General features: G+C 50.8%; 1 protein-coding gene across 2 annotated transcripts in view; it reads left to right on the plus strand.

Moving 5' to 3' along the window:
• Window positions 1-320: 320 nt before the first annotated feature.
• Window positions 321-18,920, plus strand: part of LOC311585675 (multidrug and toxin extrusion protein 1) — a 36,340-nt gene continuing 17,740 nt past the window's right edge. Inside the window, exons 1-10 of one of the 2 annotated variants that reach the window (XM_084761140.1) lie at window positions 321-613; window positions 5,673-5,774; window positions 7,269-7,337; window positions 8,921-9,069; window positions 10,100-10,142; window positions 11,694-11,738; window positions 16,217-16,314; window positions 16,554-16,651; window positions 16,731-16,844; window positions 16,931-16,998. In XM_084761140.1, the coding sequence (XP_084617266.1) occupies window positions 479-613; window positions 5,673-5,774; window positions 7,269-7,337; window positions 8,921-9,069; window positions 10,100-10,142; window positions 11,694-11,738; window positions 16,217-16,314; window positions 16,554-16,651; window positions 16,731-16,844; window positions 16,931-16,998 (921 nt within the window). In that variant the 5' untranslated portion in view covers window positions 321-478. Of the gene's footprint in view, window positions 614-1,680; window positions 1,873-5,672; window positions 5,775-7,268; window positions 7,338-8,920; window positions 9,070-10,099; window positions 10,143-11,693; window positions 11,739-16,216; window positions 16,315-16,553; window positions 16,652-16,730; window positions 16,845-16,930; window positions 16,999-18,920 lie in introns of those variants that run through there. The other variant, XM_084761139.1, reaches the window with a different exon arrangement.

The following is an 18,920-nucleotide window of genomic DNA, read 5'->3' on the forward strand; positions in this document are numbered from 1 at the left end:
ATAATAAAGTACGTGTTGACCTGACCACAAGCTGTACAGAAGAGACCTCAAGAACCCGCGACTGCCAGTACCGACCCTTGGCTGACCACAGTAGAATCATGCCTCGGGACTCTTAAGTCCTTCCGTACTGCAAATTTCTGAACCGCACCCTCCTGCGCTCTCACCCTGTCCCGTCTCCCCGTCCCCGCCCGTCCCCCCCTCCCCAGCGTAGGAGACTGGAAGGTAGCTGCCTCCGTAGCGTGCTTTCTGTTTGCTCACACCACTTCTTTAAACTTTTCTGTCTGGGAGTTAGGGCGCCGACCTTTGGAGACGCGCGCCGGCCTCCGGGTTGCAGGGGCAAGGGGTGCGTCCAAGGTCGCAGAGACTGCGTCTGGGCCAGCACTGGGCGGGCTTGGGAGGCGGCCGAGGGCGGGGACTGGAGGCGGCCAAGCCTGTGGGTCCCCTTGCTGCGTCCGGGCCCCCACAGCACGGAGTCCACATGGAGCTACCCGAGGAGCCCGCTCCCGCGGCGGGAGGCGCGGACACTGCATCCGAGCGCGGCGGACTGCGCCGCCTGCTGCTGTCCGGCTTTCAAGAGGAGCTGCGGGCGCTCTTGGTCCTGGCGGGTCCTGCGGTGAGTCAGGTTTCGGGCCAGTCCCCAAGGATTGGGGCCCTGTTACCTAAGTTGCCTGGGTCTGACTTAGCGGGCTTGGGGACCGGGAGAGCGGGCGGCCAGCCAGGGCTATGCGGATGCGCAGAGCCTGGTGCCTCCGCGTGCGCCCTGAAGCCAGACGTTTCTGAAAGTAGAAATACTCAGACTTGTTTTGTTTTGTTGCAAACAAGCAGTGAAGCCATGGGGACGGGCATCTATAGAATCAACTCGAGGTACAGACATGGAACAAAAAAGGTGAACTGTCATCACGGAATTAGGGTTTTCGAAACTATTTGGAATCTAGAGCCAGCTCCTCTCCCACCAAGCACTGTGCTCAAAACCTGAGTTTTAAATGAGGTTCTCTTTGAGGTGGAGTTGCTCCTATCAGTGAGGTTGGTTTTACTCATTAGGCTAGATCTCCGTCAACGGTGTCTCTCAGAAGCAATGTGGGTTTTATAGACCACAGACCCACATGACAGATGTTCTTACTCCTACCCTCTGCCAGTGTGGTTGTCTTTCTTCCTCCTTCCTTTCTTTCTTTCTTTCTTTCTTTCTTTCTTTCTTTCTTTCTTTCTTTCTTTCTTTCTTTCTTTCTTTCTTTCTTTCTTTCTTTTTTTCAGTCCTCAAGGGTGAGAAAGCCACTTCTCTGGCCAAAAGAATCTGCCAGTAAGGCCAGGTGGTGGTGGCGCTCGCCTTTTATCCCAGCACTCCGGAGGCAGAGGATCGTTGTGAGTTCGAGGCCAGCCTGGTCTACAAAGCGAGTCCAGGACAGCCAAGGCTACACAGAGAAACCCTGTCTCAAAAAAACAAAAACCGGAGGCAGAGGCAGGCCGATTGCTGTGAGTTCGAGGCCAGCCTGGTTTACAAAGTGAGTCTAGGTCAGCCAAGGCTACACAGAGAAACCCTGTGTAAAAAACAAAACAAAAAAAAAACATAAAACAAAACAAAACAAAAAACAAAAACAAAAAAAAAGAATCTGCCTGTGAGTGAATATACTTTTGGCTAAGAGGCAGACATTCAAGCACCTTGGTGCCCCTGATCCCCGGCATGTGTGGCCTTTTGGAATGACGACCCCGTTACCGAATACACAACAGGGTGTAGAGCAGCTGAACGAAGTCCAGCGCGAAGCCATCAGCTTCAGGTCCACCAGGAGCACAGGAGCTCACAGCTCTCTGTGGACAGGAGCTCCTGACGCTCAGTCTCTGGATTTGGAGTTCCGTTCCCTGCTTGGATCTTCCCAGGTGTGTTGGGGACCAGCCCGTGAACTCAGAGCAGCTCCCCTCTCCTCTCCATAAAGTGAGAAGCAGCTAGCTTTGCCTCAATTTAGCCTCGGTGCATTGCTGCAGGAAAAGCTTTTCTTCTTCTTCTTCTTTTTTTTCCGAGACAGGGTTTCTCTGTGTAGCCTTGGCTGTCCTGGACTCATTCTGTAGTCCAAGCTGGCCTCGAACTCACAGCGATCCACCTGCCTCTGCCTCCCTAGTGCTGGGATTAAAGGTGTGCACTACCACGCCCGGCCAGTAAAAGCTTTCTAAGAGCCAGGTGTGGTGTGGCTGCCATGGGCCTGGAATCTCAGTGTTTGGGAGGAGACTGGGGCAGAAGGCGACTCCAGCTCTGTACAGCTCCAGGCCATCCTGGCCTTCGGAATGAGCTCCTGCTTCAGAAATCCAAAAAGGAAAGGTGGTGCCAACAGCATCCGGAGCGCCTGTCCTCTCCTGCTCACCTGACCCAACCCCCCCCCCCCCCCCAGCACCAGGGTGATACAGGGAAACTGGTTCCTTTTCCTGCATGGGAACATAAATGTACACATGCATGCATACATACATGCTGGCTTCTTCCCGGCACAGCATATTCATCAGGGGGAGAAAGAAAGAAAGAAAGAAAGAAAGAAAGAAAGAAAGAAAGAAAGAAAGAAAGGCAAAGCCGCCAAGACCAACAGGAAAAGAGGAGGGGCCCTCCCTTAGATCACTTGGGAATTTCCCCTCTAAGTCCTCAGCAGGAGCAGTCCGGTGACCTGGTGGCTGCTTTGCAAGGGCGCCATCAAGATTTCTGTCTCAGTGAGCTTAGTCTCTTGGTTCCTCCACCTCTGTGCCCAGCTGTTGGGCACCCCCTGTCCTCCCAGGGCGGTGCTTCTTGTCCACTGCCCTGTCCTCCCAGGCTTCCACTGTAAAACAGGCAGGGTGGCCAAGCTAACCCCCTCCGAGCATCTGCCTTCTTTCTTTCTCTTTACATATACTTACAAAGTCAGAGTGTGTATGTTTGTGTGTGTTTGTGTTTTTGGTTGTGTGTGTGTGTGTGTGTGTGTGTGTGTGTGTGTGTGTGTGTGTGTGTGTCTACGGTACACTGGTGGAGGCCGGAGGGCACCTTGCCAGGAGTAGGCTCTGGACTTCTACCATGGGGTCTCAGGCATTGAACTCGGTCGGTTCAGCTTGACAGCGAGCGCCTTTCTTGGCTGAGCCATCTCACAGGCTGGCAGGCTGTGCACTTTCTCATTCACTGAATCCCCTCCAGGGCTCTTCCCGAAATTCTCCCCGTGGAGCAGCCACAGTCCTTTTACACATGGGTATCTGTCGAACAAAGCGGCAAAGCTCCTTGCTCAAACCCTGAGCTCAGTTCTGTGCTCTGGCCCCTGCTTAGCCACCACGCCCTACCTCACGCCCACCTGTCCACCCAGCCAGCCTCCTCTCAGAGCTGGAGCCCCAAGCTTCTTGCTTCGGGAAGTTCTCTGGCCCTCATCTCTGCCTGGCAAGTTCTTCATGCAGTTTTGAGCTCAACTTTATTTACTAGGCTCCTGGAGACATCGCTGTTCTCACACGGTGGCATGGCTGTCTGTCTGTCATTTCAGCCTTGGTTCTGCCATGTCGCCATTCGAGAGGACAAGCTGCTGGCCGCACCAGATGGTTACTCTGCGTGTAGGGAGGGGGGTACCTTAGTTTCCTTTAGGAGGTGATTACTATCACTTGAGAGGTAATCTCTCATGAGTGGTCTGTCCAGAAGGCTCTGATGTTCTTGGGATCCAACATGACCAAAGGATTAGAACATGCCTGGGGATTTTCAGATACCGTGGGGGCTGGAGCAGGGTGTTAGGGCAGCTGGCAGCAAGATGCCTCCGTTGCCCTTATCTTTGTGCCTTTATCCTTCAAGGGGGTGAGATAGATGGGTTAGGTATTACTGGTTCTTAACCCGTACCCTGTAAGTGATTAACGTGCCTAGGTGGTGCAGCAGGCAGAGATCTAGTTCCAAGTAAAGGACGCAGATACAGAGTGAAGGCCAAGATGTCAGGCTCTTATCCTGCTTTTAGCTGCCTCAAGGGACCCCCGTGGGAGGTCAGGGCTTTCTCAGCTCTCTATGCAGAAGTGCTCAGCTGTGTTATTGTACCTTCCATATCTTTTCTGACTGTGTTAGGGCTTCCAAGGTGGGGTGGCGGAAAAATCAGACCGGGCACTACAGGGCTGGCATCCCCAATACACTGCGCATTTCAAAGACACTATTGTGGTCTGAGTTGAGTCAGATGACTCTGGGCTGAGCTTCCTCAAGTGTACAAGGAAGAATGTCCCAGACGATGCTTGTGCTCCTTGCTGACATATTGTTGCTAAGAGTGGCCTTTCAGGCCATTGTGGGGGAGGATGAGCCAGGCTCTTCTAGCGCTCCTGCACAGGCCACTGAGCAGGTCGTTACTTGCTCTCTCTCCAAGCACCAGGCCCAAGCACGCGCCGTCTTCTCCCATCTTAAGTTACAGGGCAGGAAGGGTCTTGCTCCCAGGTTTATGTACTGTGGCCTGATTGGGAAAAAAAAAAAAGAGAGAGAGAGAGCAGTATCAGTATCCCTGGACAAAAAAGAAGGAAAGTACCGCCATCGGCCTGCTGACTGGGGATATGAGTGAGGAGGAGTGAGCCAGGGTCTCTTGTGTCCTAAGTACATGACCCCACTACAGAGTTGCACCCTGCCCATACTCTGGTAACTTCTGTGATGTATGTGGCTCTGCCCAAGCTATGACCACTTCAGTTCACTGTTGCTCACAGAGCAGCCATTGAGCTCTGTGAGAGAACCAATCCTTGTCCGGAAGCATCATGGCTTCCTGCAGCATAGCCCCGAAGGGTCTTGGGTAGTCTCAAGGTATGCTTGTTGGTCATATGCATCTCTGCATGGCACAGAGGTAGAGAAAGTATAGCAATGCAGGCTGCTCAGCCCCACAAACCTCCTAAATCAATATGCTGAGATGGGTCAGGGAGCATTTTGAATATCTGCAGGTGACTCTTATGTCTGTGGCCAAGTGCTCACCCAAAACCTTGCAGCCAAGAGCTGGGAGGTCAGCAAATCTCCTCTCCAGAGCCCTGCTCCAGAAGGTACTGGCTGTGTTCAGTTGCCAACCTGGGGAGTGAGCAAAGTTATCGGCACACTCCCAGCAAAATAGCAACAGGCTTCAGGAGGAGACTGGGGTGATTGGCCTGGCCTTTGAAAGCGCACCCCACATGAATTATCTGAACTTAGCTCAGATTCCTGGGCTTTTGTGTCAGAGACATAGCATTGTGGATGAATTCCTAGTGGTCACTGGAATGTAAGGCAGAACGGCTTGACAGTTGAGGACATGTTTGCCCTCGTAGCTGAGCCTTCACAAAAGCAGAGGGATAGAGGAATTCCATAAAATAGGAGCTTTTCATATGAACGCCTGAGTCGGGCATGTTGGCACACACACACGCCTTTAATCCCAGCACTTGGGAGGCAGAGGCAGGCGGATCAATGTGAGTTCGAGGCTAGCCTGGTCTACAAAGTGAGTGCACGCCAGCCAAGGCTACACAGAGAAACCCTGTTTCGAAAAAATAAAATTGCTCTTCCCAAATGATTCTATCTTGTGTCAAGTTGAACCTAAAACTAGCGAACGCACACACTGTATGCTATATTGAAGTCAGACATTTGGTCATGTGGGTCAACAGCATCCATATTCCTTTCCCTGGGGAGTTGGACGGGCAGCACCATGTTCTCTCATGCACTGTGGTGACAGGCTTTCATCCTGATCTCTTCTCTCCTGTTTTCTTCCCCCCAGTTCTTGGCCCAGCTGATGATGTTCCTGATCAGTTTCATAAGCTCGGTGTTCTGTGGCCACCTCGGCAAGCTGGAGCTGGATGCAGTCACACTGGCAATTGCGGTATATATGAGATTTTTCCCCCCACAAAGGCTTATAAAGCTGCCTGTCTGTGCCACCTGCTGCGGTGACAAATGACCATAGGCCAGTGGTTGAAACATGCTGTGTGCTTCCTTATAGTGATGGGGGTCAGGAGTCTGAAACAAGTTCCACTGGGCTGAAGTTAGGGCTTCCAGTGGGGCTGCAGCCTTAGGAACTATTCTTTGTGGGGGTGATCTTGCAGATTCCCAGGCCTAGTGAGTTGGATGAAACCATCTTTGGAAGGCATCTTCCCAGTTACCGTATCATCTGAGATGTGGTCCCTGGGGCTCAGGCTATGAGTACGGGAAAAGGGGATTGCACAGATGCTCTGAAGTTTGCTGTGCTCAGGAGGTGGCACGTGACGCATACTCCAACGTTTCTGACCCAAATGGAAGTCCTAATCCAGAAAAGGAATGGGAGGGTAGGGTCTAGATCCAAAGCAGTCTCCAAAAGTGAAATTGGAAGGGTCCCCAAATCCTTTCTTTGTGGGGAACACAATCCCCAAAGACAAGGAGGTGTGCCACCAGTCTCTGCCAGTGGTTGGTAACTGGCCATGCAAGGTGAAGGAGCCCCATCAACTGATTTGGTTTTGTAGTCATGTGCTTTAGACATGGATTCTGCAGGGTTCTTATCCCGCCTTGTCCTCCCTGTCCCTAATTGCCTGGTCTCTAGGCAAACCCTCTACCATTGAGCAAAACCCCAACTCCTTATCTGAAAGACTGAGGCAGTATGGAACTACACACAGTTAAGGCTGAGCAGCTTTCTATTGACTGAGGTCTTGTGACAAACCAGCCCTTTCAGCAGGCTGGGCTCAACTGTTGTCCCAGTGACCCTTGCTGCAGATTAGGTGAGGTAGCAGCTTGAGACCCCTGCGAAGCTACTTCCTGATTCCAGTGACGTCAAGTGTGCCTGTAACATCCCCAGCAGGCACTGGCCTTGACTGTGCACTGGCTTCTGTGTTCTTCATGTGATGCAGGGCCACGCTGGTGAAAACATTTATCTGAGATGCAGCATGGGACTGTCTTGAATTCCTCTGTGCATTTCAGAATATTTGCTTGCTTTAACCAGCTGAACAGACCTAATCTGAAACTCCAAAATCCAAACCGCTCCAATATCTGCCGTGTTTTGTCATATCAGTGCTAAAGTTTCAGCTTTCTAAACATTTTGGGTTGTGGAGTTTTGGATTAGAGACGCTCAACTGGTCCTTAGTCTCAAAGTGAGTAGGTTCACCCCAAACTTCTGCTGTGTTGCCCCGTGTTCATTTAGGAGAGCAAGGTAGCCAAGACTTCAAAAAGGCTGTGCTGTTATTATCTGCGGCCTGGTTTTTTTGGACGTCCCTCTCTGAGCCTTTGCCTATTGTTCCAGCTGACCCAAGTGGTCTGAGCAGGTGTTCTAGGAGGGGGTTGGGTGCACCGTGACTCAGGTCTGCAGGAACAGAGAACAGCCTACTTTAACCTATTCTCTGTACCCTTCCAGGTTATCAGTGTCACCGGCATTTCAGTGGGACATGGCTTGTCTTCTGCTTGTGACACCCTCATCTCCCAGGTAAACGGGAGTGATCACATTCTCAGTGACTCCTGATGGCTTGTCTTTGGCGTCTGCAGATGGAGGAACCCTCCACCAGAGGGAGGGTCATGTGCACACTCAGCTGATGAACTCAGAGCCACAAGCCTCTGCCACCCTTTGCCAGCCATGGACTCTGTAACTGCTATCACTGAAGTGTGGCTGGGGGAGCCTTCAGCCCTGGCACAAGTGTTTTTCTGGCCAGGTGGTGCGTACACCTTTAATCCTAGCACGCAGGAGGCAGAGGCAGGTGGATCTCTGAGTTCAAGGCCATCCTGGTCCACAAAGCAAGTTCTAAGACAGCCAATGCCACACAGAGAAACCCTATTTCAAAAAGCCGAAAGAAAAAGAAAAAGTGTTGTTCTGCATGGCTGCCTCACCCCACCTTTGACCAAACAGTAGACCTGTGTAAAAGCCTCTCCTGTAACGTTCATGTTGGAGTTTAGTGCGGTCCTGGGCATCTGAAACTGAGTCTACATCAGGCCTATCTGGAGAGGCTTGCCAAATTGCAGGTTGCTTGCCCCCAGGTGAATGCTCAGAATCCTCCAGGGGGTGGCAATTCCAGCTTGCATACAGATGCTCTTTGACCATATGCGTTACATCTGGATAGATCCAACCTAAACGGAAAATACCATAGGTTGAAAATGCACTGACTCTCCCTCACCTAGGGAACATCCCGGCTCAGCAGTATGGAACACAGCTTGGTCCCCCCCCCCTCCCATGATCTATAGTTACTGGGGCTCCTGGGCTGCCCAACACAGAATGAGAGGATCACACCCTCATATCACTAGCCTGGGGGAATGATCCGAAATAAAACTGCAAGGTTGGTTTCTCCCATGTGTGCATTTCTTTTGTACCATCTTGGAGCTGAAAAGCTAAGCCGCTTTAAGCAGAGCGCTGTTGGTACTTGCCAGCTCCGATGGTGTCTGTTTCCCTCTAACGCTGCTCTGAAGCTCCCACGGAGATGTGACTGGACAGAAGATCTGGCTTCTGTGCATTGGGAGGAGCTGGTGGCCCACAAGGCCGGTCCTCGGCCCAGTTCCTGCTTTAGTAGGTCTGGAATCAAGTCTAAGAATCTGCATTTCATTTATTTATTTATTTATTTATTTATTTATTTATGTATTGCAAATGAGTGCTTTATCTGCAGAAGTGGATATCAGATTACATTATAGATGGCTGTGAGCCACCATGTGGTTGCTGGGAATTGAACTCAGGACCTCTGGAAGAGCAGGCAGCCCTCTTAACCACTGAGCCATCTCTCCAGCCCCCAGAATATGCATTTCTAACAGGCTTCCAGGCCATGCCAACCCGACAACATACTAGAACCGCACGGGACCTTTAACATGGTATTGCTACTTGGGTCCTAGCCTGGGCTAGCCTTGTGTAGAGCTCTTCTGTGATGCTGGCCAGCGCAGCAAGCCCAACTCTCTGTCAGTCACGTGATCTTTCCCTAGAGAGAGTGGCCAAGCCACCTGCTTCCTTGTGAGGCATGACTGAAGGCCTCTGAGGGATGGGCAGCGTGCGCCACTCCTGTTTAACCGGGTTTGTCTGCCTGTGTCCCCCAGACGTACGGCAGCCAGAACTTGAAGCATGTAGGGGTCATCCTGCAGAGGGGGACATTCATCCTGCTCCTCTGCTGCTTTCCCTGCTGGGCGCTCTTCATCAACACCGAGCAGATTCTGCTGCTCTTCAGGCAGGACCCGGATGTATCCAGGTAAGGCAAGATGGGGGCTGGGGGAGGGGCAGGGCTTCCACCTCTGCAGAGAGATCATCCATCCGTACTCAGCCTCTGGGTGACAGATGCCAGGGGTCTCACACCGAGATGCGCTTAAGCTGATCTTGGCTGATCCTTCCCAGGCATCGATACCTTCTGGCTCGTGAGACCCGAATTCCCTTTCATTACAGGCTTCCGGCTTGAGAGTTTTGAGTGGCATTGCATTCACAAACATCTTCCCATTGGGATGGCAGTCTGTGGACTGTTAATGCTTCGAGATTTCTTTTCTTTTCTTTTTTTTAAAAGATTTATTTATTAATTATGCATACACTGTCTTGCCTGTATGTATGCATGTCAGAAGAGGGCAGCAGATCTCACTGTAGATGGTTGTGAGCCACCATGTGGTTGCTGGGAATTGAACTCAGGACCTCTGGAGGAGCAGGCAGTGCTCTTAACCTCTGAGCCATCATCTCTCCAGCCCCTGCTTAGTGATTTCTTACCATCTTGGTACTAGAGATACTTCTCTGTGCCTCTAGTCCACACACTCCCAGATTCTTAACTGGTAGAGGTGAGGCCTGGGCATTAATAACTTTCAAATCTTCCATGGGTGAGCTGCCATGTTTAAGACCCACTGTCTTAGCTGATGAAGATCTTTGAAAAGTACTTGCCCCATGCCAGCAGCTTTGAACCCACAGGCATTTGACAGTATCTGAAGACCTACCTGCCTGGCTACCTTGTTGGGTAGAGGGGCTTGGGAACCAGGAAGGCTGAGAAAATAGCCTGCAGTGCCCTGGGCAACTTCCATAGCTGGGGACTGTCCAGCCGCAGTGTGTGAAGCTCAGGGGAGCTTAAGACTGGGAGGAGCAGGAAGGTGGTCCAGGCTCTGTATAGTTTTCCCTCTGCTCCAACAGTCGAAGCTCCATTTATTTAGGAGCAAAGAGCACTGCACCAGCAGTGTCCACTGTTTCATTCTGACTCTTCCCGGGAGAGGTGGCCTTTGTCATTATTGTCACTGTTTTCTATTGTATAGGCTCACCCAGACCTATGTCATGATCTTCATCCCGGCACTTCCTGTGAGTCTTCAAAGGGGTCCTTGGGTGAAACGTGGCTGGGATGTCATGAGCTCGCTGACGTCATTCTCACACATGACATCACCTCATCACAGAAGTGTGCTCTTACTTATGATCCCTAAGGGCACACTAGCATTTGTCACTCAAAGAACGAAAGAGACTCTAGGATGGGGCCATTGCCTTCACTTCTTGTACCTGGAGCACACTTGAGGCAACTAGCAGAAGAGTCCAGAATGACTCTTTTAAGGGGTAAAGTCTTACCTATGTCAGAGCCTCCCAGAGCATCACTTCGACCTTTAGACGGTTGTGTGTGATCACATGGATCTGCAAGTGTGTGTTAATGTTTAATAACAAGTTGTAGGCGGTCAATGAACAGTCAAAGCTAGGTTTATTCAGTTGGATAGAGGGGCTGGGTGTTTGCTGGGACTGCCACAAGCTGGAGACTTCAACAGCAGAAATTTACGCTGAAGGCTGGAAGTCAAAGGTCACTGTGTGAGCCTTGGTGCTTTCCCTGAGGTCTTTGTCCTGGGCTTGCAGGTGCTCCCATGTAACGTGGTTGCCTCTTCTTGTAAACATCCCAATCCTATTGGATTAGAGCCTCATTCCAGTGTTCTTATTTTGATTTAATCACCCTCTAAATCTGGTTGCATATAGGAATAGACTTCTGTGCATGAATCTGAGGCACACAGTCTGCCATAATGGAAGCCATTTGCCTTCATAATTGGCATTGTACTTTAAAAAAAAAAAAAAGAGAGAGAGAGATACATATATATAGTATTCTGTATTGCATGTGAGCCAGCAGGCCAGCAGGGGGCACCAGATCTCATTATAGATGGTTGTGAGCCACCACGTGGCTGCTGGGAACTGAGCTGTGAGTACTCCATCACTGAGCTGTACCCTCGGTCCTACAAAACCGCTTAACTGTGACATCTTTTCATTATTCCACCAAAGAAGATAATAGCCGTGCCATGCGAGGATGTCAGTATATACCCAAGGAGATGGTATCTCCTTTTGCTAGACAGGGAGTGGGGGCATACCTCTTTTGTTGATGGGACAAAAATACCCCAAAGAAGCAACTTAGACAAGGATTTACTTTTAGTTCACAGTCCCATGATGGCTCCTGTCAGTGACCCCAGGAGCCCAGGGAAGCTTGCTTTTATAGCTCAACGACCCACCAGGCAGCAAGAGTTCAGGTTTGTAGTTGGGCCAGACAGAACCCGTGGCCCTACATTTCCCAGATAAGATCCCATATCCCAAACTTTCCACAACGTCCCCCAAACAGCCTGACTACCTGAGGACCACATACTTTTAAACACACAAATCTATAAGAAACATTCCACATTCAACCCAGGACTAGAGTTTCTTAGATTATGGTAATTAATATAGAAGGCGGGTGAAGCCCCTGGACCACACACACTGCTTGCCCAGGCTTAGAGGAAGCTTTGTGGCACAGAGGGCAGCCAGGGTGGCCGTGGGACAAGCCTGCCATGGCACCCAGCTCTCCTATGGATGGCCAGGCTGCAGAACTAACCCTGCCCTCTTTTTCTCTTGCAGGCAGCCTTTCTTTATACGTTACAAGTTAAATACTTGCTCAACCAGGTAATGTGGGCTGCCCGCTTCCCTTTGGGGGTGCTGATAGACTCAGGGAGACCAGGGTGGAGGGACCTGTCCAGCTGAAAGCCACCGAAAGATGCTTCCGGGGCTGTGTACACAGGACTTTGCTGTGGAGAGATTTCTTAAGTGACGTCAAGGAGTGAACGAAACATTGGTTTTGGCCCTGCAAATCTGTATCTAGTTTCTACGTGGGAATATTGCTGTTGGCAGTGTGAAGGTTTGCACCTCCGTGTTCTTTGGCTCTTTTCTGGTACAGGCCTGTCTGCTCCCTAGAGGGCTGAGGGTCAGAGTGGCCAGGCTGAGTCTAGGGAGTCCACACCTCTTCTCTGTCTGAGGGACCCTACTTTCTGGGGCAGAGGGTGTAAAAGTCCAAGTTGTATTGAGAACAGAGAGTAGTCAAGGCCCTTCATACATGGCCAACAGCGACGGCCAAAGAAAGGCCCTGGGAAAGGTGGTCTGCCTTGGGGGGGGAGGGTGGATTCATAAGGACAATGAGTGATACAGGACTGTAGACTTCCTTCTAGAAAAATCCAGGTAAAGGAGGAACTGGGTCACAGATCCCCCATCACACAGGCAGGCTTCCTGTAGTGTGGGGATGGATGAGGGTAGAAAGGAGGCAGGGAAGTTTCTCACTTACTGGGTACTTCAGACAGCATACTTAATTTAAGGCCGGAGTTATGTACTTGAACGAGTTGAACGCAGCCATCTCTTCTCTGTCTAGACCCTTGTACGAACCAGGGAGAGTCCCCAGCGTGTCGCGACAGTTCCTGTTTGTCTTCTGTCTTTCAACAGTGTAGGAACCTTTTTTTACCTCATGGATGGAGAGTGTGGACATGACACTGCACTAGCTGAGGCTGAGGAAAGGTCCTGGAGATAGAGAATCGTAGCTGAGAGGGGCTAGGGGCTGGGACCTGAATCACGGTGGCCTGGGATGGCTCTGAGGGCCATGAGGGACGTGTTCCCGGATGGCAGGCGCCAGGCGATAGTCACCCGGCAGAGGCCCGGAGTGTGGTCAGGCTGCTGTGGCGGAGAAGCCACGGCGCACAAGGCCTAAGAGGAGCAGGCTGGCTGGACTGCTAGAGCAGTGTGTATATCTACTGGGAGTCGGATTGGTAGAAAACAAGCCATTTTGTGGTGCAGAGATGGGAGGTTACGAACGTGGTGCGCTGACAATGGTCTAATAAGAAGAAAGAATTGCCACGAAGGAGCGGGACACGTGGTGATGGGTGGGCTCTGTAGACGGTGGGCGTGGCCTATGGGAGGGCAGGGGGGTTTTAGCCCAAGCATAGTGCCTGTTTGGGGGGGGGGTATTCTCCCCTGGGAGAGGGCAGAGGGTAGAAAGGGAGCAGACGAGCGAGAGGGACTTGGCAAGGAAGGGGACAGCTCTGGCCCACCTTTGGCGCCCCTCCCTTGAGAAAGGCAGCTGCTTCCTTCCTGTCTCCAGTTGCCACCTGTATCCCGACAGCTCCCGTACTGTCGCAGACCTCCCGGCATCTCGCTAGCTGCCTTGGGGGCAATGGGAAGGATGTGGCACGCGTGACTTCATCGTGGCCTGCCACCTCCTCCTCACCTCACTCAGTTGTTGGCCTCTGTGCTTTCCCCCTCCACTCTGTTCATCATAAGCCATCATAGCTGTCCCTGTGGCTTTAGCTTTTCTTTCATTTTCCTTTTTGGGCAGTCACCTAGTCCTGTGGGTCTTGTCTTTCTGTTGAAAACCATTTACTTACTTACATTCATACATTTATTTATTTATTTGTGTGTGTGTGTGTGTGTGTGTGTGTGTGTGTGTGTGTGTGTGTGCATGCCACAGCATGTGTGTGGAGGTCAGAGGACAACTTGTGGGAGTCAGTTTTCCCCTTTCACCACGTGGTTCCTGAGACTGAACTCAGGTTGTCAGACAAGGCGGCAAGCACCTTGACCCAATGAGCCGTCTAATGGGCCCTTGGATTCGCTTCTTGCCACTTCAGGCATGTCTTATTTACCAGGCTCTTCACTCTTTGCTTACCATGGACCCCTCAAAATGCAGGCTGCCTGCTTTTCCACACCTGACATGTGATAACAGGAAGCTCACCCGAGGCCCATTTTCCCCTGAGCACAGCCTCACCTGACTGTCACTCTTTAGTCCTGGTCCTGTTAGCTGGAAACAGCCAGAGACAAAGCTGCAGTTGTGTTTTGTTCATTTCCTCACACACCTAGGGCCCAGTGGTGTTTGGGGTGTCTCACCAGACAAGGAGGAAGTGCTAGGGCACGGGTGGTGCTGTATGCCTGTAATCTTAGCCTTCAGGACACAGAAACAGGGGATTGTGAGTTCAAGTTCAACCTGGGCTAACAGTGAAACCCTGTCTTATGAAAGTAGTTTATGGCTGGTCATGACCAGGCAAAATGTAAAGGAAGCCTTGATTTACAGGCCCGCAGCAGAGCTAGGTCCTGCGTGAGAGGTAGTGCAAGGTTCTCTCCAATTGGAGACTGCAAAGCTGAGGGAGGTGCATGCAGATCATGGCGTTGAGGACCTCATGTGACGTTCTGCACCTGGGTTAGACATCAAAACTGCCTGATTTTTGTTTCCGTAGTGCTGGGGATGGAAGCCAGGGACTTGGGAATACTAGGCAAGCATCACTTTACAATCTGAGCTATGCCCTTTGCCCAGATGATGTTGAGTGTTTTCTTTTTCCCAAAGCAAAGTTTTGAATGGCCTATGATTCTCATATTGGGATTTCTAGTGAGAAAGCAGCATCCGAAGACGTAGGGGCTAATGTCACTGTGGAGGGGGAAGAGAAACAGTGCCCCCCCACCCCTTCTCTGTGCAGCCACGGCTTGTATTCGTCACCCTCCTGATGCATGTGAGAGCAAGCTGTGAGATCCCTGGTCCAGTGTAATTTTATGATCATACCTTAAATGTTATTTTAATTTTCTCCTTGATTGTTTTTCTTGCAGTGCTGGAAGTTTAGCTAGGGACCTTGTTGATGGCGGGCAAGTGCTCTGCCACTAGGAAAGGTCCTATTTCCTCCAAGTCTTTTTGGACTGTTTGTTTTGTTTTCTATTCAGAGACAAGGTGCCCTAGCTACTCTCAGTTGTGATAAAACCCTGATCAAAACCCGGCTGGAGGAAGAAAGGGTTAATCTGGCTTATAAGCCCCAATCACAGCTCACCACTGAGGGGACACAAGCAGGAGTGGAGTAGGAGCCATGGAGGAAGACTGCTTACTGGCTTGCACCCCATGTGGTCTGCTTTCTTATACAACCCCCCAGGACCATCTTCCCAGGGTGGCGTCACCCACAGTGGGCTGCACCCTCCCACATCCCAGCTGTGAGCCAAGAAAAATGCCCCATAGACATGCCCATAGGCCAATACAATAGAGGCAGTTCTTCAACTCAGGTCTCTTCCCAGGTGACTTTAGTATGAGTTAAATAGACAAGACAGGGCTGGAAAGATGGCTCAGAGGTTAAGAGCACTGTCTGCTCTTCCAAAGGTCCCAAGTTCAATTCCCAGCAACCATATGGTGGCTCACAACCATCTGTAATGAGATCTGATACCTTCTTGTGGTGGGGAGGAGGCAGGTATACATGTGGGCAGAATACTGTATAAATAATTAATAAATAAATCTTTTAAAAAATAAATAAATAGACAAGACAAGACAAAACAAACTACAACCATCACTACCACCACCACTACCACCACCACCACAACAAAAAACAACAAAAAAGACAAACAAACCACCCCAAAATTCAAAAAACCCCAGAATACAGGGCCTCCCCATCTAGTTCAGAATGACTTTGAACTGAAGCTCTTCCTGCCGCCATCTTCCCAAGGCTGTCACCACAGGCCCCAGATCTCCCAGGCATGTATGGCTGTGCGCCACTTAAGTGCCTAGTGCCCACAGAGGCCAGAAGGGGGCGCTGGATCCCCTGAAATGGGAGTTACAAATGGTTGTGGGCTGCCACGTGGGTGCTGGGAACTGAACCTGCGTCTTCTAGAAGAGCAGCGGGTGCTTCCAACTGCCTACCCATCTCTCCAGCCCTTCCCCAGGGCCTTAATGTGAGGTCTGAAGTAGGAAGGACATTTTTTTTTCCTGTTCCTACTTCCTCCTACTATGAAGGAATCCACTCTCCATTTCAGAAGGAAATGGAGCTCTTTGGCTCAGTTTCTGAACTTCAGTTTTGGCGGGGGAAAGTATAGTTTATCTCTCCAACCTCTTTCACCTTGCTAATTCCTGCCAGTCTTGCACACGGCTGAGAGGGATCGCTGCTTTTCTCCCTCTCCCTGCTGCCTTCTCACCTCCTACCCACTGGAGGCCAGAGCTGCCCCCTTACTCACAGCAAAGAGGGAGACCCAGAGGGGAGGGGAGAGCGGGGAGGTAAGGGGCGCAGGGTGGTATCCCCTTCGCTGAGGGTCCTGTTATGCCTGAGGCCTCTGGAGCTCCACCATGCTCAGGTGAGCGTCACTTACGCGTCTCCTCCTTCCAGGGCATTGTCCTGCCTCAGATTCTCACTGGCGTCGCAGCTAACCTTATCAACGTCCTCGCCAACTACCTGTTTCTCCATCAGCTGCATCTCGGGGTGATGTGAGTTGGGCTTCCTCTTGTGTGACGGGTGGGTGGCGGCCCTGCATTAGGCTTTTCCAGGGAAAGAGAGGGCAGGTTAGCTGGTGTAGGTATGACTTACTTCGTGCCTTCTGGAAAGTGCTGTTGGAGTGAATGGGGACACTGCTCTAAACAGCGAGGGGTCCATGGCTCCCCAACTCACTGGGCCAGGGTGGAGAGGATGGAGCACAGCATCCACCCACAGCCACTGGTCTTCCCAGGGGTTCAGCGCTGGCCAACACCATCTCCCAGTATGCACTGGCCATTCTCCTCTTCGTCTACATCCTCTGGAGAAGACTCCACCAAGCCACCTGGGGAGGTAAAGCCTGCCTTTTGCCTGGGCTGCGCCTTCTGCCGGAAGGCCGGACATGTTGGAAACCCATCTGTTGTACCTGCAGGGTGGTCCTGGGAGTGTCTGCAGGACTGGGCCTCCTTCCTGCAGCTGGCTATCCCGAGCATGCTCATGCTGTGCATAGAGTGGTGGGCCTATGAAATCGGCAGCTTCCTGAGCGGTAGGTGGGCAGATGGTTGGCTGGGGGAACTGCCTGGTGGGGACCGTCTGGCTGGGGCAGGGCGTCAGCTGTCTGTCTTTACCCAGGTATCCTTGGCATGGTGGAGCTGGGAGCCCAGTCCATCACCTATGAAGTGGCTCTCATTGTGTATATGGTAAGTGTTCAGGCCCCTGCGGTGTGGCCCTGCAATGAGATGGTTGCTGGACATAAAATGTTACCCTGGAGCTGGGACTGGTGATATGGATATGTAGTTTCAGGGGCTCAGAGAGTGAATCAAGAAAGTCACAAGTTCAGCTGGGAGTGGTGGTGCACGCCTTTAATCCCCGCACTCGGGAGGCAGAGGCAGGCGGATCGCTGTGAGTTCGAAGTCAGCCTGGTCTACAAAGCAAGTTCAGGACAGCCAACGCTACACAGAGAGACCCTGTTTCGAAAAATCAAAATAAATAAATAAAATAAGTAAATAAAAATAAAAAAAATTAAAAAAAAAAAAGTGGGCCTAGCTCAGTCGTACAGTGTTTGCCTAGTACTCATTGGCCCTGAGTTCGATCCCAGCCCACCTTCCCCATAAAGTCATCTTAGAACCTGGGCAGACTCTTTATGCCTAGTATGATCAGGTCTCCCTGTAAGTGGAAGACGGGGTGCAGAAACCCTAAAAGACCGGCTAATTTAGGTCTCTGACCCAGGTCAGACCTAAAGTAGTTGACTCTGTTTTCATTCCGTCAGAAGCTTTTCCTTTGCCCCAGTGCCATGCCCTGGGGGACGGAGTGGTATGGAATGGAGATCCGGTCACCAAGGCCAGCTAGGTGCTGGTTCTACCTCTGAACACACTGTGCCTGCCGTGTATCGGTTATCTCCTGGGCAGATCCTCAGAAGAGTGGGAAGCAGGGATCTGGGCAGACGTGTGCACAACCATGCTCAGAGAAGCGGTCCTGGATGCAGCGTGGGGGCGACGCCCGAGAGCCTCTGCCCATCAGTGGAGGGATGGGCGGACCAAGGATGGAGTATTCGCACAGTGGATGTTGCTCACTTTTAAAAGTGAAGGAGATCCTGACACGCTAGAAAATACGGTGTTAGAGGCTTTCCTGTCACTTCGTCTTTATAGAAAGCGTCAACTGGAAGTTCTGAAGGGATTTCTTCTACGGCATGTGCCTCTTCAAACAGAAAGCTAAAGGAGGGACTAATGTGCTTTGCTGTAGTAGACCTTATCTGAGGCTCATCCCCAGCGTCCTGCAATATATTTATTGTAGAATATATATATATTATAGATATATAGTTATTATATACATATATTAATATAATACATAATGTATATATATTAATGGAGAGAAAGAGGCATTTATAATATAGAGAAGCCAGTTGAATTTCTACCCTACATTGTTTATATTTAAAATATACAGGGCATGGGCCTGGAGAGATGGCTCAGTGGTTAAGAGCACTATCTGCTCTTCCAGAGGTCCTGAGTTCAATCCCCAGCATCCACATGGTGGCTCACAACCCTCTATACTGGCATCCAATGCCCTCTTCTGTCATGCAGGTGTACATGCAGATAGAGCACTCATATACATAAAATAAATAAGTATTTAAAAAATATATATATACAGGGCATATCCACTTCCCTTGGTTTTTGTTTATTTGCCCCCTTGGTTTATTTCTTGGCGGTGTTGGGGATCCATGCTCCCCCTCTACTCCTTGGAGGCATGTGTTTTTATTTTTCCTCCCTGTACGAGACATTTTTAATCTGCACTCCATGTTTTCCTGCATCTCATATTTTGGTAAACGTAGTAGAGCGCACTTATCAATGCTTGAGGTCCATGAGCCCATTTATCTTTAAGCTGGTCTCCTACTGCCTAGAAGTTATGCATAGGCATTTTGCATATCTTGTCCTCTGCCGTCCACAGGCTCAGCAGAGCACGTGGCCATCTCTCTCCAGTTAAAAGAAGGACATAAACCTTCTCCACAGATGTACCAGCTGCTAGCAGCATCCCGTTTACTGGCTCCCTGTCTGCCACTACTCGTTCTAATTACATTCTCGGTAACTTTCCCCCTTGGCATAAAGGAGACATGTCTTGTTAATCA

The sequence above is a fragment of the Acomys minous genome, assembly GCF_964271855.1.
Source record: "Acomys minous genome assembly, chromosome: 16".
In the NCBI taxonomy this organism is placed as follows: Eukaryota; Metazoa; Chordata; class Mammalia; order Rodentia; family Muridae; genus Acomys; species Acomys minous.